Consider the following 23,892-nt stretch of genomic DNA (forward strand, 5'->3'; position numbering starts at 1 on the left):
AAGTGTCGTGCCCCATTGACGTGAGTGACCTGGTTCCAGTTGAACTTCTCGTAGGGAACAATTTATTGATCGGACTGGATTCGAGAGCAGCCACCGAGGGTTCTCCCTACGAACCTCATTCTTAACTAACAGGATGCTATTGTGCAGGACCAACAATAAACCTAGGCTCCGCGATGAATCCCCCACTCTCCATGATAACATCGCCTCTGTGCTCGATGTATTTCCCAGCTGAGTCGATAAGACCATACACTTTCATCGTCTTAGGGACTTGAAAGGTTTGCTTCTCAGCATTTCCTCTAATCTTGCCGCCACCGCTACCAAAAGGCCCTAGCTTTCTTTCCGTGGTGTTGATGACCAAGTTGAGTATGACTTTCTTGTTAACATCCTGAGCTAAGACTCCTGTATTCCATGACGCTCCAGTAATCACTTCATCATCGTCTAGAAAGATGGACTTCTTGTTAGGGCCAAAACCTCCGAAGTGAATACCATCATAAGCCGCGGTCTCAGCGTGAAGAGAGTCCACGGCAAAATCGTAGGAGACGTCGAGTCTAATGATATTCGAAGGTGCGGCTTTCCGCAGTTCGAGATCATGATTTGTGAGATCAGGATCATCACCCATGTATTTCTTTTGGTAGATCCTGTCATAATCTCCGGTCCATTCTAAAGCTTGATCGATAACACTGTCGAACATCTTGACCAAGGACTCACTGGTCGCGAGGAACTCTTTGACGATGTCAAATGACCTTATGGCCGAAGGATCCCCGGAGTATTTGTTAGCCTTGCTTGTAAGCTTGGAGACTGCGTCGAAGATCGCTTTCATCATAATCGAATGTGCACATGCGTCGAGTCGCATGGCTGCGAGCTTGTGAATTGTTTTCGTAGAGTCTTCGTACGGTAATTCGCCACACGATAGCTCAAGTTCAATGATGGGAATATTGCAATTTCCATTACCTCGTAGAAACTGGCTCATACGAGCCCATGGAAGTCCCCGAGTTGATTGACGATCTCTGTCAAGACGAAATAGTGAAGCGACGGGCATTCGAACATTGACAGGGTAGCTATCCGCTGCGATGCCGAGTGTGCAGCCTACGTAGTACAGCAGTGCTGATGCGCCAGCAAATTCATGACCAAGTCCAATGAGCGACGCCAGAAAGAACCACTGCGCGAATGATAGAGACTTGCCGACACTCTCGGGGCCGTGGTATTCGAAACCTCCATCGAAGATAATGTTGTTGAAATCGCCAGATAAGCCGAGAACCTGATCCCAAGTTTTACCCTGAGCAGCGGCAATGGCTTTTACTGCCCTGAATAGTTCTTTTGCTCTCGCCTCGCAGGCTGTAGCATGCATACTATGCTGCTCATAGTAAGACTGACACTGTTTTGTCAACCCGGTATAGCGTTGACCACGCTCGAACATGCCCATCTTCATTTTGCGAGTGTGACTTCTCAGAAAGGAAAGTAAGATGGATTTAAAATTGCTTTGCCAGCTTTTCCTGAAACTTGAGTTATTATTCTTTTCATCTTAGTCTTAGAAGAACCTGTCCATCTCAGCCGCAGCTGAAAGCGACCAGCCTAGCAGTTGAACCATGGCTTTTTATCATGGATGTAATTGGTGAAGCTTTCGCCTAAGAGCACCAGTGAGTGCCCCTCATTTATTCCGCTGTGCCTGTGTCTGAACTGTTGGCCGTCAGCCAGCAGTCAGTCTCAAGAGCGATATCAATCACCGCTATTATCATTCAATAAGTTGCGCTTGTTGACCCGTTTGAAATACACGGATCAACACATCTCAGAAAGAGTTCAACTTTTATTTTACGTTCATTTACCAAATAAGGTTGGGCAGACCTTTGGCTAGACGAATGACGGCCTCGTTGGTAAGATCCGGGCACCGTTCTTTGCGGTGCAGCTGACGTCACTGAAATTGAAAATGAATTGCCAGATCTTTTCACGAACCTGAAGTGACAAGACCAAGATGTCATCGATGTGGTCACTGTTGGTATTATGTTGGCAATCTTCTCACCTTGAACTGGGGCGAATTGGCTTCCTCAGTCAATACAAGTTCATAGCTAAAGTAAATCATTCTGTTCGATGTCCCAATGAGGATATGGTATTTGCCATCCCAGTCAGTCACGCTGCTTTTGAAGCGGGCCTCTTTGACACCTTCGGGGACGGGCTTCAGCAGCTTTTTTATTTTATTTTTTTTATTGTTTTTTTTTAGGGCGTCGGTGCCGGGAGCTGGCGCATCAGCGGCCGAGTTGCTTTTCTCGGTTCGAATGGGAGGCATGGTGTAAGTATAATAAACTGTACTGTCTGTGATAGAGACTAAGACCGCTGGATCGAATAGCAAAAACGCTTTTAGATAGAGCAAGGCCAGTTTGGAATGGAGGTTTAATTGATTGTCAAAGCAGAGTCCAGGCTCGACGCGACGCGAAGGTGAGAGTTCTGTCATATCTAATCAGCCAAGCTGATACTTCTAGAAATAATTAAGGCCACCCATATGCTAGCAACGATAGCCAAACACACTGCCATCATGATAGACTAAGTGTTACTACTTCCGTATGAATTCTTGGAATCGAAGGATAGAGCTAGACGTAATAACAGATTGAAATAAAGATAAGGTACTTAGAATCTGGACTTGGCAATTGAAGTCTCTCAGTAAGTGTAGTGGAATCTTGGATTATGCTCCCCAAGCTCCTCAGCTTCCTCCTCAGTCAGTCCCTGAGTTCTGTGATCCTCTTTGCCTTCGACCTTTCTCTTATTCTGACGACGGAACCAAGCCCAGAAGGCCATATAGATCAGAGACGACATGGCGACCAAGGCCATAGAAACGGCGTGACCTTTGACGAATCGGGGACCCTCGTGAGTTTTGTATAGCTGATATTTTGTTAGCTGAGACTTATTGCGGGGAATGTGTTGTGCTTACAAAGGGAGCTGGGATTCCAGCAGAGTTACCAATGGTTAGCTGCAGACCAGTGGCGACAGTACGCTTTCCATAGCGTGGGTTGTTACTGGGAAGCCAAGCAAGAGGTAAACCAACGATGACGTATAGTCCCATTGCGGCGAGGAAGCAGCCGAAATATCGAACACCAGATGGAGCTGGGCTGACAAGAAGAGCGTATCCAATGGCGCAGACAAGGCCGAGGATGACTGTGAAAACGGCTCGTCGCTGAGTTCGATCAGAGAACCATGCTACGACAAGGTAGGTGATCGCACCCATAGCGTAGCAAGGGATCGTAAGAGCCTGGACCTGAGCTGTGTTCCAATCACCCAACCCTCGGATAATCGTTGGCAAAAAGGTGCTGTATCCATAAAGAATAGTATCTCCTCCAAACTGACCAATGCAGAAAAGCCAGATCTTCCAATCCTTGAGACCAGCGTAGACATCGGCCTTGTGCATCTGATCCGAAGATTTGGTATGACCGATTTGTCGGCGCATTCGTGCATCGATGAGTTCGCGTTCGTTGATGGTAAGGTAATGAGCTGAATCGGGATCGTCTGCAAGCCAGAACCAAACAGCAATTCCAAGGACAAAAGTTGGAATTCCCTCGATGATAATAATCCATCGCCAACCCTTGAGCCCAGCTACGCCATCCATGTGACCGATACCGTAAGCGAGAAGGCCGCCGAGAGAACCTGCAATGGCGGCACTGACAAAGAGATAACCGATTCGAAGGGCGTATTCGCGCTTGGTGTAAAACATGGTAAGATAAATCGTAAGACCGGGAAAGAGACCGCCTTCAAGAGCACCAAGAATAACACGGCATGCGACCAAGCCCTTGAAATCTTGCACGATACCGGTAAGTGTGGCGACGATACCCCAGGCCGTGGTGATGAACGCGATCCATCGCGAGGGTCTGAATTTCTTGATGACGAGGTTTGAAGGAAGCTCAGAAGCGATGTACGTAACGAACAGAACTGAAACTGCGAGTTGATACTGCGTCTGTTAGTATAACCAAGAAGTTCTCATTGATGGATACTCACCTGATCGCCCACCAAGCCTAGATCCTCTTCCATACCATAGAGTCGCGCATTACCAATATTCACACGATCCAGAAAACTGAGAAGGTAGAGCAGCATCACAGGTGGAACAATCCACATGTCAAGCTTTCGCAAAAGCGCCTTCTCAGCAACTGGATCGATGTAAATCTCATCCTGAACAGTGCGCTGTTCCTCAATCTCCTTGTCAGGAAGGCTATCCGGCTTTGAAGTCATAGTGGCGAATCCGTTAACAGTAGCCCCAGATGAAGTAGTTGATGAGATGAGATGATGATGATGATGATGGAGGAATGTTGAGTGACGGGACCCAGTCAATTTAAGAAGGACGAGTCTTATCTCCGCACGGTGGTTTACCCCGGATCTTGGAGAGGGATTTGTATTTGGTAACGAGAACTATCTTCGTGCTGTAACCCCAGAATCATCGTGGCAGGGATTTGGGGCCGGGGATCGCTGGTTGACCTGCCTCTCTTGGTGGAGCTGGCGTCGGGTCGTGAGGGGTTTGCCGATGGGGACATGATTCAGGACCGGCAACTTTTGACTTGCCGGTTGCTTCTAGAACTAAGTTAGATGCCGTGAGACGTCATTTTTGTTCAGCTCGGCTATTGAGAAATTACCTCGTGCTACCGGCATCAATATTCATCGGTTCCTATTTGGTCCTGATTATCGCCGTGAGTGCTGGCTGGTTGATGAGACTCGCGTACGTAGTGCAAGCTGCCAGCAAAGCCCCAGCACGTTTATCTACGGCACCACTTATCTTTCCCGCTATCTTTTGCGGTTCCATAGTAAATGCATGGAACAACGATGGAACGTTAATGATCGACGTCTGAGCTACGCTATCATCGGAAGATAAGACATCCCGCACTTACATGGCCGTCTTCAAGTTTCTGTTGCATCTAAAAGTATGACGTGCATTTTCATCCGATACTTAGCAGATTAAATGCTGTAAGTATTTATCTCGAAAACATTGCAAGATATGACAAGCTGGGGTAAATAGATACGCTTTCAGTGACGGGTCTTACCAGCGAACTACACAAGTGGCTTGATATACATTGCCAAAGGACTAAAACACCAGAAGGCTGTAAAGTTTTGTCTCGACACAGAATACCGATCAATACTGATTCTTATTAAAAATTCTCGTTTAAAGCTAGACTCTTGGTTGATCACGAGTTACGAGAAAGGCTTTTAATCAAACCATATCATAGTTCAAGATTGCTGAGGCTGTCTTGTCGGGGCTTGAGAGAATGAGTACATATATTTCAGCTGCCGGTACCTCTTCTACAGTGAGACAACCAAGGAGAATGAAGTATCTCCCTTGTCTCTTCTCGAGTTGTAAAGTATGTGCCCAATCATTCCCAAACTTTAACGTTGGATTGCACCACTAGGATCGGCTACGAGGACAAGTGGCCCAGGTCACCAAATGCATCGTGCCGCAAGGCAAAACAAATTCAACAATCAGATCTCCTGGTTTTCGAATTGAACTTTGGCTCCAGTCGTTTGGACATTGCCGCTGCGCCAGATCAGACGAGGCATCTTTGCGGAAGGCACGAAGATACTTTATCACGGGATCACGTTGTTAGCAGAGTGCTTCATCAGTGCCATGGTTCACAACACTTTGAGAGCTTTGAAAGGGATAGAAAACCAAAAGAAAAGCCAAATGAAGGATGCGCACCGTATCAGCAAAAAATGGGAGCCATCACTGGACATCCCGTCTGCCATACTTCAAGACCACTGAACAGACGCCCTCAGACGTGGTTTTATCCAAGGGACTTGAACCCTCTTAGCATAGCTCTTAGCCTCAGCAGGACTGTGAAAGTATCTTCGTTGGGATGGAAACTGCTGCGCTTTTACGACTTAAATACCCATTTCTCAAGTTATATTGGGCAAGAGCTGGAGGTTATGGTGGACTGTTGGCTACTTCCTGTACTGCGAGGTGGACTGCGGGACAACTGAATGACTAATGCTGTACCCGACGTGGCAGGACTGCAGATCGACGCGAAAGATAAGTACTGATGGTACTTCGAGAGGCTAACAATATGGGCTAAAGGTCAAGTCAAGTGAGGGACAAGAATTGGCTGGTAAGTGAACGTTTCAAGGAACTCCTTTATGCTCAGAGCCACCAAGTGTTTGGCCAGGGAAACCGAGCAACTTGAAGTTTAACTGTGCAAGACCATAATTTTAGACTTGCTTCTCAGGATGTATGTAATAACCTGGTTGATGATATATGCACTAGGAGGTGATGTTCAAGTATGATATATATATATATATAGTTTGCCATTGAGATAAGTGGCATGCAAGTAGTCACGGCGGGAACCCAAACTGCGCCATGCGTGATAGTCGCCAGAAACATCAAAGTATAATCTTTGAGGAATGACTTCCTAAAAAACTTTATAATATTTTTGGAACCTTGTTGCTCCACAATGGCTCAGCATATATAAAGTGCTGTCTACCCCCCTCGCACAAAAAGGCAGTGGTTGCACTTGAACCCTCTTGGCACCAGGACTGTGGAGTATCAGGAACTGTGATGAGACGCCCAATCAGTGGCAGCGCCTGTCGATCCAGTCTATCTTGGACTTGGAAAGAAATGGATTAGATCTGAGTTCCTAGTTACGCGTCCTCTTCTGAAGCATTATGACTTTTTGACACATATTGAGAAAACATCCCACGCGGCGGTGAGAGCACAATGGCTGCAACCCTAGCTTTTCTTTCGACGGTCGGACTTTGGAAAGACATACTAGCAAAGCCTCAACTGATATATGATGGCGGATTCGCACGAGCAAAGCTTCTGGATTCTCTTTGTGGGACGAGAGTTCGAATTCGCGAATATTCTCTGGATTCCAGCTACATCAAAGCCTACATTACGCATTAACCCGTAAAGAAGTGAGGAAATCTGCCAGTGCAAGCCTCCGAGGTTCCCGGAACGGCTAACTTTGTCTTGCCATGCTGCAAGCAAATTTCAAAGGATGTCCTCTAGCAAGCTAGCGTCGAACATGGCACCTTCGAGAGATCAGAGCCAATCCGTTAGTCCTGACAATACGCCGGCACTGACCTATTGAACGGCCGCCTTTAATTATCCCGCCGTACAGTTGCGGACTGCAAAAGGAGTACCTCATAATATTGTGTCAACTCCTATATTCCTAAGCCACAACTGATCACGATGCACCCCCTTTCTCATTATCCCCATTTACCTCGCCCCATGCCTTAGCGATTTTGTGCTTCCTTTCATTGAGCAAAGACTGATCCCGGGCGACATATCTGCCCCCGCCTGGCATTCTGGAGTCCGTGAAATCCCGAATGGCCGTAAACGAACGACAGACATGGCGCTGATCTGAATCGATATAGTTATGTTCAAGACCCTCCATAAACCTCGTGGGTATCAGAGTTGTACTTCCATAGCATTGAACTGTTTGGCGGAGTATTTCTATGCAATGTTCTTGTACGAAAGTCAGTTATCAGTCACCAAGAGGGGTATGTCGCATATCGAGATACGTGCCATTGTGAAGCGCTCCGTGAAGTGTATGAGACTTCGGGGGGTAGTATTCGGGACGCAACGCCTTGCGAAGTTCGTTCTGTTACATCAGTGCTGATTCTGACGATCAAACTGGGTCTCAAAAACTTACAATACAGTGCAACGTGTGAAACATGTCGAACCTAGCAACATTGAGCTTAGTAACCACCTCTTGACATCAAAACTTGGCGATACTCATACCCAGCTGTATATCCTCCCATGTTCTGATCTACAAAGTCTTGTCGCCTATCTCCCCAAGCTCTTTTGGCCTCCTCTTCTGAGATTGAGAAGTAGCGTTTACCAATGAGCCGCTGCCAGTTCTCATCAATCTCGTGGCTGGGTTCGCCAACGTATCGCACATTTTCCGGCCATGGTGCCGTTTCATCTGCATCTTTGATCCAGGGCGTACCATTTTTAAGAAAATGTGGACTGCCCCGAAATTGTATTTCCTCCAGAGGAGCCTTTATGGGGAAAGCTGATGACACAAAAGTCAGGATCTTGACTGAGAAGCCTACGTTGGGATTGACTTACCGAAATCGGTCTTGAAGTTTGTTTCACACGTTCCAAAGCGAACTTGAGCACGTATTTTGGCAGTGAGAATGACTGTTGAAATCGCAAATACCACTGTGAGTATCCAGGGTAATATAGAAGTGAAAAAGCATGAGAGGTTCCTCCCTTGGTGTCGCCTGGATCTTGCGTCAAAGATTTCTGAATCTGAAGAACCGTCGTTTAGCGATTCTGTCTCTTTTGTCTCGACAGGAATATATTCCCTATCTGTCGGTCTAGTTGAGTGATGCATCGAAAGAGTTAACACAAGGAGGCCAACATTAGGATGTCCATGAGAGATTGAAGACTGTGTAACGGCCAGGCGATGACTGACTCCTCCAACCTCCAGATGGCATAATGACCTGAGGGCAAGACATGACCCCGAACTCTTGGTGCAGCATGACAAATGTACAAGGGCTTACCCGATTGGCCATCAGCTGAAGGGCCAGGATTGTGTCATCGTCCTGCCAGCGTGCATAAAAGCTCTTTGGCCCCCACGACAGGATTATAAAGACCCTCGGCAAGAACGGCACCTAGAAGCATATACAAACAGCGGATATTCTGGAGATTTCATAATGGCCTCCGAACAAAGAGTCCCTGCCCCTCCATCCTTCGTAAATCTTACTCCCAATGCGGTACTAGCCGAGACCGAAAACATCCTTAACTCGACCTCAGCTCTGCACGACGATCTCGCCGCTACATTCACACCCCCAACAGCAACCTTCAACGATGTTATCCGCCCCATCGTGGATGACACCAACCGCGCCGCATGCCGCCTGCGCATTCTGACGACACTACTGGGGCAGTTATCACCGGACAGGGAACTTTGTGATGCCGCCCGTCAAGCAGAAACACGTGTCGCAGCAGCTCAAGTCAAGATCTTAATGCGACCTGACATTGCATCCCTAGTGGGAGCGATATACGAAAGAGAAAAGGCAGCGCCGGATGGGAACTTAGATGGACAAGATCGGCATTTGCTTACTCGCATGCATGGCCAGTATCTACGTTCTGGGTTGCTTTTACGAGACAACAAGGAGCGGAAAGAGCTCCGAACCGCTCTGGGGGAGATTGATCGGGTGCGATCTGCGGCTCAAGCTGCCTTCACAGAGGATGAGGGCGGTATCTGGTTTGACCGTGCAGATTTGGCGGGCGTTCCAGAGACTGTGCTTGCATCCATGCCTCAACATGGAACTCGGATACAAGTGACGTTCCGAAATGCCCATTTCACCGCTGTGATGCGTCACGCAGTCAGCAGTGAGACTCGTCGCCGGTTTGCAGTCGCTGACCAGCACCGTCTACCTGAAAATGTAACCCGTTTAGCTTCTCTAGTTGCCTTACGTGATAAGGTTGCTCGTCTCTTGGGGTATGAACACCATGCGGCTCTCCAGATTGTGGATAAGATGGCTCCAAGCGTTGACTACGTTGAGGCTCAGTTGGATAATCTCCACAGAAGGCTAAAGCCGCTTGCACAGGCTGAGACTGATAGACTAATTCAGCTCAAGCAAAGGGACTGTAAAGAGCCTATAAGTGAGCTATACTCATGGGACAGGGCGTATTATCTCCACAAGCAAACTCAGGAGAGTTTCTTCGTGGACCATGAGCTCCTTGCCGAGTACTTTGAGGCCGATCACACCCTTCAGCGGATGCTTGATGTGTTCCACGAGCTTCTTGGTATCGACTTTAAGCTTCTTGAGACCTCGGTATGGCACGAGAGCGTCGTGGTATATGAAGCCTGGGACTCACCCAGTGAAGGAGGCAGGTTTCTTGGACACTTATATGTAGATCTCTTTGATAGAGAGGGCAAATATCGTGGGGCACACCATGTTTTGATTCAGCCGGTATGTTTATTTTCCATGTCTGTATATATGGAACTGACTGCCATATCAGGGTTTTACTGAATTAAATGGTGAGAGACACTACCCGGCATCGGCACTCGTGTGTAGCTTCGCTCATCCATCACCATCTCGCCCATCTCTGCTCCAACATAGCGAAGTAAAGACCATGTTTCATGAACTTGGACATGCCATCCACAACATCGTTGCCAGAACCAAATATGCCATTCCCCACTCACGAGACTTTATTGAAATTCCAAGTATCATGCTTGAGAACTGGGTATGGCTCCCAGACGTATTAGTCCGTCTTGGTTGCCATTTCAAGAGTAAACAAGCTCTACCTCAGGAACTAGCAAAGAGTCTTGCACGAACGAGAAATACAAATAGAGCTAATAGCATCCTGGCTCAAGTCCAGCCAGCTCTCTTTGACCTGGCGATTCATATGCCCCCAACTCATAAAGCAGCGCTTGATATGGACACAACTGAGATATGGAACAGAATGAAAAGAGATATCCTCACGCATAGCTTTGGGCCGAACTCACAGGATTGGGGAGCTGGACAGGCGCGGTTTGCGCATATGTTTCGTAAGAATGATGGTAGTTACTTTGCTTATCCGTTATCCATGGTCTTTGCTGCAGATCTCTTCAGGTCTAAATTTGCAGGAGATCCTTTGAATCCTGCGATGGGGAGAAGATATAGATATCAAGTGCTGGAGCCGGGGTCAAGTCATCCGGAGATTGATATTCTGAAGGGCTTCTTGGGGAGGGAGCCGAGTAGTAAGACTATTTTGGATGAGTTGGATCAGAATAGTGACGGCTGAGACACAGAAATATACGATTCAGAACATTTTTTTATCCGCTATAAAATTCAAAAGTTATATGAACAAAATGGAAATCTGACAAACCGTATTTGGTATCTGCATTGTTATAATGGGCTAATCACCCCGGCCCTTGGCTTATATCCTGGTGTCCCCCGCATATCATCTGCTCAGGTCACCTACACTAGACATCTTGTATCACAGCGCAATTGTTCCTTCAGAAATTCCTTCTAGACTTTCTACATAAAATCTCAAATTATGGCAGGTGGGATTTTGCTCGGCGAGCAAGAGCCCAAACCAACGACAACATCTCTCAAAAACCATGATAAACTGTCTTCTCTGGTCTCTCAAGCTCGAAGCATTGGCCTCTTCCTGCTGCCAAGCTTCATATCCCAAGGCCCAGCCCCAAAAGAATGTCCCCAGGCGCGATCGTCTTCCTCTCCAACATTGTATCTGGACGGACTTCGTGGACTCTTCTCCTTTCTCGTCTTCCTTCGCCACTTTCTCCTGCCATGGGAAGAAGGCCTCGACACTGGTTTTGGTCAAAATGGCAATATGGCATTCATCAAACTTCCCATCATTAGACTTGTCTATGCTGGACCTACTGTACCCATATTCTTCATCGTCTCGGGATTTGTACTCGCCTACAAGCCACTGAAACTCATCCACAAGAAAGACTACGACGCTCTTGGGCTGTACACCATGTCTTCAGTGCTGCGTCGGCCATTTCGACTGTTTTTGCCTCCTTTGGTCTCAACATTCATTGTAGCCACTACAGTGAGTGCGGGACTTTACACTGCTCCATATCAGGATATGCCGGGTTGGGTGCCCAGACATCCCGAGCGCCTTGGATCATTATGGGCACAGATTGGGGACTGGATACGATTTGTGGTAGTCGACCTGACCCATCCGTGGAGTTGGAAGTCCCCGATGTCTGAATATGATAGTCATCTATGGACGATTCCAATCCAGTTTCGCGCCTCCATGATTGTCTATCTCACACTTCTCGCCTTAGCAAGAGCCCGTGTCTGGGTTCGAGGGACAACAATCTTCTTCTTGTGTCTGTATGCGCTGCAGCAAGGAAGATGGGAAATGTATCTGTTCTTCGCTGGGGTATTTCTCTCCGAGAGGAGCCTCAAGAGTCATGATAGTTCTGAAGCTCAACCCAGTGATGGCGGCGAATCTGCTACAAGTCGAAGTCCATTACGGTCCTCACTTTGGCCAGGAATCATCCACAGATTTTTGTTTCTTCTCGGACTATACTTGAGCTCATACCCCCGAGCCAGAAATGCGGGATTCTCTACACCCGGTTACTTATTGCTATCATCACTGACAGATCGATACATCTATTGGCAATCTTATGGCGCGACCCTGATCTGCTGGTCTTTGAGTAGAGATAGATTGCTCCAGAAACCTTTCACATCACGCCCGCTTCGATACTTGGCGAAGATCTCATTTACATTGTATCTAGTTCATGGCCCTGTTTTGCATCTCTTTGGGTATTCTATGGTACCTGCTTTCCAGGGCTTGACAGGCAGCTCTACTGAGTGGCAATATGAGTCAGGGCTACTGCTAGCCCTCGCAGTGTTGGCCCCTGTGGTTGTTTGGATTGCAGACGTATTTTGGAGAGCGGTAGATAAGCCTTGTTCTGTCTTGGTTGTTCGTACTATAGAGCCTTTCTTTATCGACTAGAACAAATTTAGGATTTGTCGACAGGTTACTTGTCTAGCTTTCTCTTCCCCAAAAAGCAGATTGTGGCACACACTTCCAAGGGTTGGCCAATGTTGCTGCCAAACCTCCCCCCGTCAGTTTCGGCTTCTACTAGCCGCTGACATGCAGTTTCGTAGAGCATCACCGCTTTTAGTAGCTATCACAGGAGATACCGTTGCCGCTTGATCCGTAACCTACTGTCAGATAACATAAAAAAGCGCAAATCAAGGATCATCACCGGCTTGAGTTACATAATTCCGCCCCCAAGAACTTTTGGAAGCTGTGGGTGAATGGCGATCTTCTGTGACCGCTATGAGTATTACCTCGCGCTGGTGTCTTAGAGGTTTTCCGTTTTTTTGTCCGCTTTAGGCCATTTAAACGTCGCTGGGTGCATGTTTTACATAACCCTGTCGACTCTGCTGATCTCTGAGTCTTCATTGCATATGTGGAGAGTGACGCTTGCTGCAATGCTCACACGTCTATTGGCTTACACATAAGGGTTTAGCCGACGGTCCGTGAGCACGTAATCGTAGTCCACTATCACACTACCTGTGATCTGTACATGTTCAATAGCGGTAACAAAGAACCTCCCACTGAGTGGCCATTACTTCATGAACCCGAACTGGCTCTGACAGATTACCCAGCGAGATAACATCGTCCAAACTGGATCCCGACAGGGACTCGTTGGCATGTACCCTGGTATTCTGTCTAGGACCCTGATAGGTCTTGGTCCTGCTTTCGATATCCTGCTGCTGCCATAGCCACCATAACCGATCTACCTGGGCGTGATGCAGATAAAACACAGGATCTACAACAAGAGTGTCAGAAGTTACTGCACGGAAGAGACAACTGTGATCTTACCATTCGGTGCGGTCAACCCGTAAAAGTCCCCTCGCACAAACTGGGGTATCGAGTTGTGAGCTTGGACTTCAAGAGCATCAACAAATTCCTCGTATGATTGGAGGCTCAGCACGCTGTTGATAGCGTCGATCGTGACTCGATTTTCCAGCTTGGTCTTTTTCTCACCCCCCTGGAACCCTCGGCTGAGACAATGAGGATTCTTCAAGATATCGAATCCATGTCCATTGGACTTTGACTGCCAGTGGCGGGTTGCATTCGCAAAGGGACCTTCTGGAACACAATGGCCCCCAAACATCGTGGGTAAAGAGCTTCGGCTTGTACCATTACCACCGAAACCATCGATAGGATCAAATATCGGAGAGGCGGCAAGGTCATGTGCGTCCAACGCCCAGTCCCAGTACCTAGACCAAATTCGTTAGCCGATCTTCATAGGCGAGGGTCAAGAGGCACTTGTCAGACTTACGGCAAGGATCCGTGAAAGTCGCACTCCTCTGTTAACGCCTTTTCATATGTGTGGATAAAATATCGATGCCAGGGTAGGAATGAAGCAGCGTAATGAGTGACAGTGCCTTCGAAGACATGCATATAGGCAAAGTCATCGTAGCGACTACTCCCCGGCTCAAAGTGCGATTCTTTCTCAGCTAGACAGACCACAGCACTGATGTAGTCTTTCTTCTGTGTTTTGTTCAGTTCCCTCCACTCCATTCGTCTCACCGGTTGTATACAGCTTGTTGGAGCTCTCGTCAGTGAAACTCCCCAAGAAATGATGATTCCTATGAATAAGACTGCAGCGAGGCAGATGCTGATGAGACACGAGTTGTACATGGAACCATTCTCTTTTTCGATATCTCTGTAATCATGTTAGCAAGCTGGCTAGAGTATCTAAGATGGCCTGTGAAATTTACTCTGGCTCATGATTTACCAGAGGCTGGTACTTCCACTTTCGAGACAAGACTCGCGAAATCCTTTTGTAGAGTGATTCCATGATATTAAAAATGGCCTATAGAGAGCAAAGATTCAAGAAATATCGAAAAGAAAATGAGAACTTGGAATTAGACTTCATTCCATAAATCTTTGAAGGACTCAAGTCGACATGGTTTTCACGTCATGACATGGGCACCGGATGTGGCACTGAATGCCACTTGCGGATTGGGTTAGTTAGCTTGGACTACTGTGTCACATCGGTTGAATCCTAGTAGATATCTCCAACGCTATCATCAAATCGTTCTCCTCTTACTGCGGAGATCTGACAGGGTAGTTGGGGGTGCACAAGACAAGACAGGCACCCTTCCCCCTTGGACATTGGGGGCTTCACGCTTGACAAAGATCAACCACAGACGCTGGATCTTTGTGCTTTGGTCTTTTACACAGTCGGTTCTTGAGATACTCCCCAACTCTCTTTCAGTTCCGCATCTCCCTTCTCCTCACTACCCACAGCATCATGTCCTTCAATAAGGAGATGGAGCAAGACGCCTTGCTATCAGAAGACGCAAATAGGTCTTCTTTCTCTGATTCAAATGTTGAGTCACAAACTGAGACGCATCCTTTCATACAACCACCCGGAAAGGCTACTTTTTCAAACCTGTTTCCATGGCAAGCTATTCTGATACACACGTGTATTTTTATTGTTTATAGCATATTGATGCTACTCCTCGTAGTTCCTGTCTGGAATTCCCGTGAGAGAGAAGTCGCATACAGTAAGTTATCAAATCCGCTTTTCAGTTTCCTTCTCACACAGTTTTATCAGTCCCGTTTAATCCTGGACCACAGGCCCAGGTATTCCAGCACAAACACTCGGTCTATGTTGGCAAACCGTCATCTCAGCTAGATGAGGCATGGAAGGAAATGCTAAAAAGTAAATATCTTTGCTCTCCACTTGATGTTCTCCCAGACTAACGTGTCATGAGACTCTAATATTCGCATTAAAGAAGATGAGATGAATCACATACCTGGTAGAAAGGAGCAGGCCATCGAGCTGCCCGATGGAGGTTATTTTGCGACACTCAACGTTTACCACAATCTTCACTGCATTGTATGTTTATATTCCCAAGTTCTCTCCATATGGCCTGAGGATTCCTGACAACATATTACTTACAGAAACGCCTTCATCATTATATGTATCCAGATTACTACTTCCCTAATATCACAGAAGAACAAAAGAGGGCGAATGAGTACCACAACCGTGAGTTCACTGGCTATTTCTTGCCGCATCTTCTCACTGACGAAATATCCAGATCATTGTTTAGATATGCTTCGACAGAGCATCATGTGTCAAGGCGATATGCAGCTTCTGACGATGAAATGGCGGCAGGATGGCCGTATTCCAACCGCAAACTTCACATCACCTCATCAGTGCGTTAATTGGGGTAGATTGGAGAGCTGGGCTACCAGCCGGAGGATTGTCCATCTAATGGATCCTGGATATTTGAACCATCCGACTTTAGGGCCAGCGTATCCTGATGGTCATGGAGATCTGATTGGAGAGTTTTTAGGACATAGCAACGCCTCGACAAGTAAAGATCAGGTTCAATAACTGAATCATTCCTAATAGCTATATCGTATTATAGCCTAAGCTAATCTGCGCTGTGCTACTCCCGAATCGACACAGGCATCTCTTTGATAGTTGTGGAATTGGTTCCCTATTCTTTTGTTGGCCGGCAGTAACACTGAGCTTGTCAAGCCTCAAATCAAGCATTAGATTGGACTGATCACAGATTCCACAGCGAATATACTGAATTATCCAGCGATCTTCTAAAAGTTCCTAAATCTACCTAAACTCTACCCTTGCCTGGTTAAATGCCAAGGGAAGATCGGCCTACCTTGCATGTAAGCTTACAGGAGTGCTTCTAAAATTCATAGAAAACTGAGATCAACTCCCCGTCCAACCTTTGGGATCGGCTTTAACTGGTTAAAGGGACACGTCAGATGATTGTCTATCATAGATGCCGGATTGCCGAGATATATGCATGGATTGCCCCCAGCAGGTGCATGTACACACCCAACATGGATTCAGATCCCGCCCCCAACTTCATGCATTCCCTGCACTTGACATTCAACTACAGCACGGCGGGCTCGTATTCCGTTCCAGAAGATCTACAAAGAAATATTCCTACGGGGTAATTCATGAAATCCCTTCCTCGCTGCATGGTCAGTACTCTGCATTTCATAACGGGCTCCGTATATGTGCCCCTTTCCGTGGTAAAGTAGCCGGACCTAATCACATAACATGAGAAACATAAATAGTCTCAATGGGCCTTGAAATCTATGTAACTATTTTCCAAGCTCTAACTCTATTCCGATACACAACTCAAATCTCAACATGCGTTTCTTTTCCGTCTTGTCCACCATGACCCTTGTGGCATCAGTCTTGGGTGCCGCTATCCCAGTTCCTGTCGAGGAAAGCAACATTGAGGTTAAACGTACTATACCCTGGAGAACTAATTTTTATGATACGCCTAACTAACATTACTTCTAGGTGCCGAGGGGCACGAGGATGCTGGCCTACAGAAGCGTATGTGCTTGTGACACTTGAACAAAATGCCGACTAATTTGTTATACAGGCGACGAAGGATACGGCGATGGATGTGCTCGCAAGAGGAACTGTTAATAGCGTTTCCATATTATCACTGAGAATGATGATCCAGAGACCTTCCGATGTACCCACTGCCTGGTTTTCTTCGTGTTCTACCTGAATAGAAATGGCTCTTCAATCTCAGAAGCAAATTCCCTTAAAGTTCCATCCTCCGTGAATAAAACATCTAGCCACTGTACTTGATTCCCATCCAAGAAACTGCCGATAAGAGGATTCCCCAGTATATCGACGTTTTCGTAGCCAATAATTGCAGATTCGCATGCTCCAGATCCATTGTCCATACTCATTGGTGTTTGGAAAACTTGGTCTTGAGTTTGCGGAACTTCCTTTGGCATGGAACTGGGGGTTTGTATAATCGGTGGTGGCCTATCAAAGCTCATACCATCTAATCGGCCTGTAGCCCGTAGGTTCAACACTCTAGCCTGAATATCTGACAGTCTCTCGCAAAAGTCGACTGCTGGTATGTTGCCGTCGTTCTTGAGAGATCGTAAGACACTAAGTAAGGTCTCAAGATGATCTGAGTTGACGGCTGTGGGTTTCATGACTGCTGACATGATGAGAATCATGGCTGCTGAGAATATGTGATGTGCATCCCAGTATCCAAAAGTCGCGATGCTGCCATCTAAAAACAAGCCTTCCACGATACGGCTCGATGCTTGTGCAGCGTTGACACAGCTCTCTGCTAAAGCAAGAGTGATAGATGAGACATTCTGTCGTGGCGATACATCTTCCCTCACTTTAGTGCCTAGCTGAAACTGTGTCTTGAACAGGTGAAGTAGAACAGGGCGAGTTGTCTGTATAATGCATTGGTTGTACGCGAGATGAAGGCTTGCGACAGGCCGAGGAGTACCTCTCTCTTTGACGCGCATATCTGGCTGTAGCTCGTCATGCCATTCTCGAAGCTGTTTCAAGATACCATGGACTTGATGTATATAGAGACCGTTCGTAGCTTTAGGTATGCCATAAATATGTGTCACTACCCTCCTATGTTAGCAACATAACAGAAAGTTGAGGCAGAAGATAAACAACTTACAGATGTTTCCAATGATTCTAGCAAGCTTAATATTCGTAATGAGATTCTGCGGGTCAAGAAACTCCGCCATCTCGTCCTTTGTCAGACCATCCATGCTTGGCATCTCAACATCAATGTCGTCGTCTCGAACAGTGATTGGCTGGCCAAGCTTTGATGCTGAGAAGCGGTCGAAGAAGTAAAGCACCCACCATGTTCGCCGTCGACTTTCTCTCTCAACAGGAGTAAGCGTGGTATGTCGAGATGCAGACCTGTGCATGCCTAGGCTTTGGGCGAGACGCATGGCTATCCCACTATAGCAGTATGCTGTTCGTATGCGACCTAGTATGTTTGAGGCCCAGGCCTGGTGGAAGTCCATTGTCAGTTGATATCGGGAGAGGAAGGTCAAAGTTTGAGCTTACCAATAGTGTGAGTACTTCAACCTGCATCAAAGATGGTTCCTCGTACAGATCTTGATTCTCTTGCAACAGGTTCACAGACCTAACATAGTAGTTCGTTCCCGGCACTCTGTTGTTGTCACCCACTCCTCTTCTATGCGTATATATCTCCCCCAAAGCCATAAGTGCATAGAATTTACAAAGCCACAGCGCTGATGGCACTACTTCCCTTCGATAAACAGCATCAATCTCCTTCATGAAGGTAACCTTCAGAAACAAGGGATGGTAGTTCCCTATGAATCGTCTAGCAACATTTAGAAGTAACTTGACGTGCATTCGTTCTGGAAATTCTGGTCCTTGATCTACTGGCAGTCTCCCGTATGCATTCATTCGATGATAGTTTGACAGACCAGCTGTCGATGGGGTATAAGTATCGTCGAGACATGATAAGAGTCTGTTGCTGAAGGCAGCGCATGAGGCTTCGCCGATGAAGCCTGGCTCTGAGGATCGTTCATGGATGGGCTTTTCGGGTTGTCTATCGAAGAGTGGGTTGAAGAGATTGCTTTCTTCTTTTGATAGAGATGGAGGGGCATCGATTTGGGTCTCTTGATCATCGAAAGGAGTGAATGCTGGGTTGGTTTCCGGAGTCTGGTTGTGGGTGGTGATAGCTTGAAGGCGTCTGCTATCTTCTTCGAGCTTCTTGAGGTAACTGAACATGATGTTAGTCTAGACTTGCAATAGCGTAGATGACTTTCATTCATCTTAGGGTAAGTTTGGAATATTTGAATGGATTTACCTCTCAGCGATTGGTATCTTTCGTTCCTTGTTCGCAGGGAACTCACATTCATCCGCCCTGCCCGTCGACTTACAAGACTGACAAGGCTTATCCCCCGAACACTTGATCTTCTGCGAATGACATCGATGGCAACTACTTGACAATCAGATCAATCATCACAACATAACTCGTGAAGGGCATCTCACGCAGCAAGCAGTCTTCTCGGGCGTCGTGTGCTCATCCTTGTAAATCGTTGAGTAATGGAATGATCTCAAACTCTGCGGGTCCGAGTCTGGGGTATTCGCTTGTATTTGCCGTTGGTGATACCGACGATGGATGGTGGAGATGGGTCGGCAAGTCCAAAGTTGCCGGTCAGATTGATCGGCTTTGCTGGAGTTGCCGATGATTAAGCAGATTCTGACCAATACCGTCGATGAAGGCGCTGATAGCGAATCCACTCCACTTACACATTGAGGGCGTGGGCGAGATGTACCCCGGATTGTTTAATATAATACAGCTTCAAGTCGTCCAAGCTTAACCATGTCATCATACCATCCTCATCTCAGTCTCCCTCTCATTCTTCACACTCTATATCCCCGCTAAACCTCATCCTCATTCTCACAATGTCATCTCAAGGCATCCGCATCGCCATCGACCGTGGTGGCACATTCACAGATGCTTGGGCCGAAGTCCCCGGTCGACAAGAGCACATCGTCTTCAAGATCCTCTCAGTATGTCCTGATGAGTACGACGATGCCCCCACAGAATGCATTCGCCAGATCTTAGAGATCGCCCTAGACACAACAATACCCAAGGGCTCATTACTAGACCTTGCGCCGATTGAGTCCATTCGCATGGGAACCACAGTGGCTACCAATGCCCTCCTCGAACGAAAGGGTGATCGCGTAGCGTTCCTTGCAACAAAGGGATTCCGAGATGTTCTTCTCATCGGAAACCAGGCTAGACCAGATCTTTTTGATCTTTCGGTCCGTCGCTTGAAGCAACTTTACGAAACTGTCGTGGAGATTGATGAACGAGTCACCATTGAAGGCGCAAGCGAAGCCCCTTCCAATGGCCCAATAGACGTCTCTTCAGATCCGGCGCTTGTCGTTGGTCAGACTGGAGAAGTTGTCAGGATCATGAAGAAACCAGATCTTGAGGTTGTCCGCGCTGATCTTGAAGAACTTAAAGCCCAAGGCTTCAAGAACCTTGCAATCGGCCTTATGCACTCATATACATACCCCGACCACGAGCTACAAGTAACCAAGCTTGCTGAAGAAATGGGCTTCAAAGTCTCCGCTTCTTCGGTCCTGCAGTCCATGGCCAAGTACGTGCCGCGCAGTCAATCGGCCGTCGCAGACGCATACCTTACCCCAATGACGTTCGCCTACCTGGATGGCTTCCGCAAGAACTTCAAGGGCCAGTTGGAAGACGAGAGTGCAAACAAACTCCTCATCTGTCAATCTGACGGCGGCTTGACCAGTTGGTCCAAGTTTACTGGCTTGAGGGGTGTCCTCAGTGGTCCTGCTGGAGGTGTCGTCGGTCTATCGAGGACATGCTACGACGACGCTGATGGAACGCCTGTGTTGGGCTTCGATATGGGCGGTACCAGCACAGATGTCGCGAGATACTCGGGTGCTTTAGAGCATATCTTTGAGAACACCTTGGCCGAAGTGACCATCCAGACTCCTCAATTAGACATCAACACAGTCGCTGCAGGTGGTGGCTCGATCCTGTCCTGGGAGAACGGGCTTCTCAAGGTCGGTCCCAGCAGTGCTGGTGCCAATCCTGGTCCTGCATGCTACGGCAGAGGAGGTCCTTTGACTGTCACAGACGCCAACTTCCTGCTTGGTCGAATTATCCCCGACTTTTTCCCTCGCCGACTTGACCGCGATGTTGTCAGAGACAAGTTCGCTGCTCTTACGGAGATCGTCAACAAGGAGAAGGAGGGCGGCGAGCCATTCACACCTGAGACTCTAGCACTGGGCTTCCTGGCCATTGCAAATGCGACAATGACTCGACCTATTCGAACACTCAGCGAAGGTCGTGGATACGGAGCTTCGAGTCACAACCTGGGTTCTTTCGGCGGTGCCGGTGGTCAACACGCTGTCTTCATCGCTCGAGATCTCGGTATTAAGCGCGCCATCATCCCATGCTACTCTAGTATCCTGTCCGCCTATGGTATGGCTCTCGCCGATGTCGTTGTCGAGAACCAAGAACCTTCCGCCATCACCTTCTCCGAAGAAGTCGTCCCCGAGATCAAAGCACGTCTTGAGTCCCTCTCTTCCAAGGGTGCCCAGGGTCTTGAGTCTCAAGGCTTTGATGCTAAGACCACTGAACATGAGTACTTCCTCAACATGCGCTACCAGGGAAGCGATACCTCTCTTATGATCCCTGTATCAGAGAATGTAGGGGATGCAGGCGTTGCTTTTACTGCTAGACATACTCAAGAGTTCGGCTTCTCTCAATCGCGCAACATTCTGATCGATGATGTTCGAGTTCGAAGTGTCGGCAAGTCTCGCGTTCTCAACATCTCGAGTCCCTTCGAAGAGCTCAAGAAATACCAGTCCGATGGTCTAACTCCCGTTCCTACACCAATTTTCTCCCGAAAGATCTTTTTCGAGAATCACGGCTGGACCGAAACTCCTGTGTATGAGCTCAAGTCTATGAGTCCCGGCGTGCACATCACCGGTCCTGCGATGATCATCGACAAGACCCAAACAATCGTGGTAGATCATCTCAGCAAGGGTGTCATTCTTCCCGAGCATGTTATCCTTGAGGTTGACAAGGCTGAGAAGCAGAATGTTGCGACAGAGACTGTTGATCCAGTTACACTCAGTGTTTTCGGGCATCGTTTCATGACTGTCGCTGAGCAGATGGGCCATACCATGGAGAAGACCTCGATCTCTGTCAACATCAAGGAGAGATTAGATTACTCTTGCGCTATCTTCTCTGCTGACGGTGGTCTTGTCGCCAACGCCCCTCATGTTCCTAGTCATCTTGGCTCAATGAGCACAGCCATCGCGTACCAGGCTCAACGATACAAGGCTGGTGAATTGAAGCCTGGCGATGTCATCATCAGTAACCATCCTCAAGCAGGCGGTACTCATCTCCCCGATATCACCACCATCACGCCCGTGTTCGATGATGAAGAGAACCCCAAGGAGATTATCTTCTTCGTCGCCAACCGTGGTCATCACGCAGACATTGGCGGTATCGTTCCTGGCTCGATGCCTCCTAACTCTACTGAACTTTGGCAAGAAGGTGCCGCTATCGAGTCCTTCAAGATGATCAACGAGGGTGCCTTTGATGAAGCCGGTTTGATCAAACGTCTCTACGACGAGCCCGCTTCGTTTCCCGGCTGCAGCGGTACTCGTACTTTGACGGAGAACATCGCTGATCTTAAGGCTGCTGTCGCTTCTAACCAAAAGGGCATTGAGTTAATCAGAGCGCTGATTAAAGAGTTTACTTGGCCTGTTGTTCAACTGTACATGCATGCTATTCAGGACAATGCTGCTCAGTCTGTGCGCGATCTTCTTAAACAATTTGCCGCTAAGCATGAAGGCGGTGTTCTTGAAGCGACAGAGTATAACGACGATGGTATCCCGTTCAAGCTCAAGGTTACCATCGACAAAGAGACGGGAGATGCTGTTTTCGACTTTACAGGAACCGGGCCTGAACATTCTGGTAACCTCAATGCGCCACCGACATGCTCATACTCTGTCATCATGGTAAGTTTACAGCCTCCTAGTATTGACCTTGACTGACATCTTCAAAGTACTGCCTCCGCTCCATGATCTCCAAAGGCGACATCCCCCTCAACCAAGGCTGCCTCAAGCCCATCAAAGTAATCTGTCCCGACAACACCATCCTCTCCCCCTCCCCCACCGCCGCCACCGTCGGCTGCACCACCGAAACATCCCAAAAGATCGCCGATCTCGTCCTCCGCGCCTTCAACGCCGCGGCCGCCTCCCAAGGAACGATGAACAACCTCAGCTTCGGCTGTGGCGGTACAGATCCCGTCACCGGTGAAGTCACCAAGGGCTTTGGATACTACGAGACCATCTGTGGAGGTGCAGGTGCTGGACTGGGTTGGCATGGTGCTAGTGCTGTTCATACGCACATGACGAACACGAGGATTACGGATCCGGAGATCTTGGAGAAGAGATATCCCGTTATTCTGCATGAGTTCTCTATTAGGAAGGGTAGTGGCGGTGCTGGAAAGTGGAGGGGTGGTGATGGTTGTGTTCGCGAGATGGAGTTCCGTATGCCTCTGCAGGTATCCGTTCTTACTGATCGACGAGTCACAGCGCCTTATGGTCTCGAGGGTGGAGAAGAGGGACAGAGGGGGCAGAATATTTGGGTGAGGAAGGATCCTGTTACGGGAGCTATGAGACAGGTTTCGCTTGGACCGAGGAAGACGTCGCATTTTGCGGCGGGAGATAGGATTATTATCCTGACGCCTGGTGGCGGAGGTTATGGGTCGGCTTTGGAGACGAAGGATGAGGTTGCTGTGCCGGAGAGGGATTCGAGATCGTTTTTGACGAATGGTAGCTTGGGAGTTAGACACAGCATTGCTACTGGAAATTAGGTAGTTTTGTAGGACTGTAATAGCAATTGTATGTTTACCTTGTCACCCTCATCGTCGCCCCGATTTGACCTTGAACCATCGCGGCCTTCCCATTTATCCAAGTTCTATCACATGTTTCCCAAAGAATTTATCGTGTAAGTCCGAGTATAAAGATGGGCGATGCTTGTACAATGTGTTCTAACTGCTAATATACACCTTTTGGTCAGAGTGGGATAACTGTTCATCTCCCCAACTCCAGCCAACTTTCACCAGCCATACTCTCT

The 23,892-nt window shown here is 47.9% G+C and overlaps 10 protein-coding genes; 5 read left to right on the forward strand and 5 right to left on the reverse strand.

Annotated features, from left to right (window-relative positions):
- Nucleotides 1-136: 136 nt before the first annotated feature.
- On the reverse strand, nt 137-1,429 carry FFUJ_03874 (uncharacterized protein; the record flags this gene model as incomplete). Its single annotated transcript, XM_023572905.1, has 1 exon — nt 137-1,429. One exon carries the CDS (start codon nt 1,427-1,429, stop codon nt 137-139), a length of 1,293 nt encoding a protein of 430 aa, XP_023426946.1.
- A 1,220-nt stretch (nt 1,430-2,649) lies between these two features.
- FFUJ_03873 (related to allantoate permease) lies at nt 2,650-4,209 on the reverse strand (the record flags this gene model as incomplete). XM_023572906.1 has 3 exons in its annotated part: nt 2,650-2,871; nt 2,921-3,931; nt 3,979-4,209. The coding sequence occupies 3 exons, from the start codon at nt 4,207-4,209 to the stop codon at nt 2,650-2,652; spliced, it is 1,464 nt and encodes a 487-aa protein (XP_023426947.1).
- Nucleotides 4,210-7,142: 2,933 nt separating this feature from the next.
- Nucleotides 7,143-8,297, reverse strand: FFUJ_03872 (uncharacterized protein; the record flags this gene model as incomplete). XM_023572908.1 has 5 exons in its annotated part: nt 7,143-7,393; nt 7,451-7,559; nt 7,611-7,641; nt 7,700-7,973; nt 8,030-8,297. 5 exons carry the CDS (start codon nt 8,295-8,297, stop codon nt 7,143-7,145), a joined length of 933 nt encoding a protein of 310 aa, XP_023426948.1.
- Nucleotides 8,298-8,619: 322 nt separating this feature from the next.
- On the forward strand, nt 8,620-10,696 carry FFUJ_03871 (related to metalloproteinase; the record flags this gene model as incomplete). XM_023572909.1 has 2 exons in its annotated part: nt 8,620-9,882; nt 9,932-10,696. 2 exons carry the CDS (start codon nt 8,620-8,622, stop codon nt 10,694-10,696), a joined length of 2,028 nt encoding a protein of 675 aa, XP_023426949.1.
- A 255-nt stretch (nt 10,697-10,951) lies between these two features.
- On the forward strand, nt 10,952-12,385 carry FFUJ_03870 (related to hard surface induced protein 3 (chip3); the record flags this gene model as incomplete). The annotated part of the gene is made up of 1 exon (XM_023572910.1): nt 10,952-12,385. The coding sequence occupies one exon, from the start codon at nt 10,952-10,954 to the stop codon at nt 12,383-12,385; it is 1,434 nt and encodes a 477-aa protein (XP_023426950.1).
- Nucleotides 12,386-12,890: 505 nt separating this feature from the next.
- On the reverse strand, nt 12,891-14,249 carry FFUJ_03869 (related to monophenol monooxygenase (tyrosinase); the record flags this gene model as incomplete). XM_023572911.1 has 5 exons in its annotated part: nt 12,891-12,959; nt 13,012-13,211; nt 13,265-13,665; nt 13,728-14,114; nt 14,170-14,249. 5 exons carry the CDS (start codon nt 14,247-14,249, stop codon nt 12,891-12,893), a joined length of 1,137 nt encoding a protein of 378 aa, XP_023426951.1.
- A 456-nt stretch (nt 14,250-14,705) lies between these two features.
- On the forward strand, nt 14,706-15,797 carry FFUJ_03868 (uncharacterized protein; the record flags this gene model as incomplete). XM_023572912.1 has 5 exons in its annotated part: nt 14,706-14,961; nt 15,012-15,119; nt 15,172-15,296; nt 15,362-15,446; nt 15,499-15,797. The coding sequence occupies 5 exons, from the start codon at nt 14,706-14,708 to the stop codon at nt 15,795-15,797; spliced, it is 873 nt and encodes a 290-aa protein (XP_023426952.1).
- Nucleotides 15,798-16,610: 813 nt separating this feature from the next.
- On the forward strand, nt 16,611-16,871 carry FFUJ_03867 (uncharacterized protein; the record flags this gene model as incomplete). XM_023572913.1 has 3 exons in its annotated part: nt 16,611-16,683; nt 16,740-16,775; nt 16,825-16,871. 3 exons carry the CDS (start codon nt 16,611-16,613, stop codon nt 16,869-16,871), a joined length of 156 nt encoding a protein of 51 aa, XP_023426953.1.
- Nucleotides 16,872-16,948: 77 nt separating this feature from the next.
- FFUJ_03866 (related to positive activator of transcription) lies at nt 16,949-18,980 on the reverse strand (the record flags this gene model as incomplete). XM_023572914.1 has 3 exons in its annotated part: nt 16,949-17,832; nt 17,890-18,229; nt 18,288-18,980. 3 exons carry the CDS (start codon nt 18,978-18,980, stop codon nt 16,949-16,951), a joined length of 1,917 nt encoding a protein of 638 aa, XP_023426954.1.
- Nucleotides 18,981-19,661: 681 nt separating this feature from the next.
- On the forward strand, nt 19,662-23,629 carry FFUJ_03865 (hydantoin utilization family protein; the record flags this gene model as incomplete). XM_023572915.1 has 2 exons in its annotated part: nt 19,662-22,769; nt 22,817-23,629. 2 exons carry the CDS (start codon nt 19,662-19,664, stop codon nt 23,627-23,629), a joined length of 3,921 nt encoding a protein of 1,306 aa, XP_023426955.1.
- Nucleotides 23,630-23,892: the final 263 nt, after the last annotated feature.

Source organism: Fusarium fujikuroi, chromosome FFUJ_chr02 (genome assembly GCF_900079805.1).
Source record: "Fusarium fujikuroi IMI 58289 draft genome, chromosome FFUJ_chr02".
Classification (NCBI taxonomy): Eukaryota; Fungi; Ascomycota; class Sordariomycetes; order Hypocreales; family Nectriaceae; genus Fusarium; species Fusarium fujikuroi.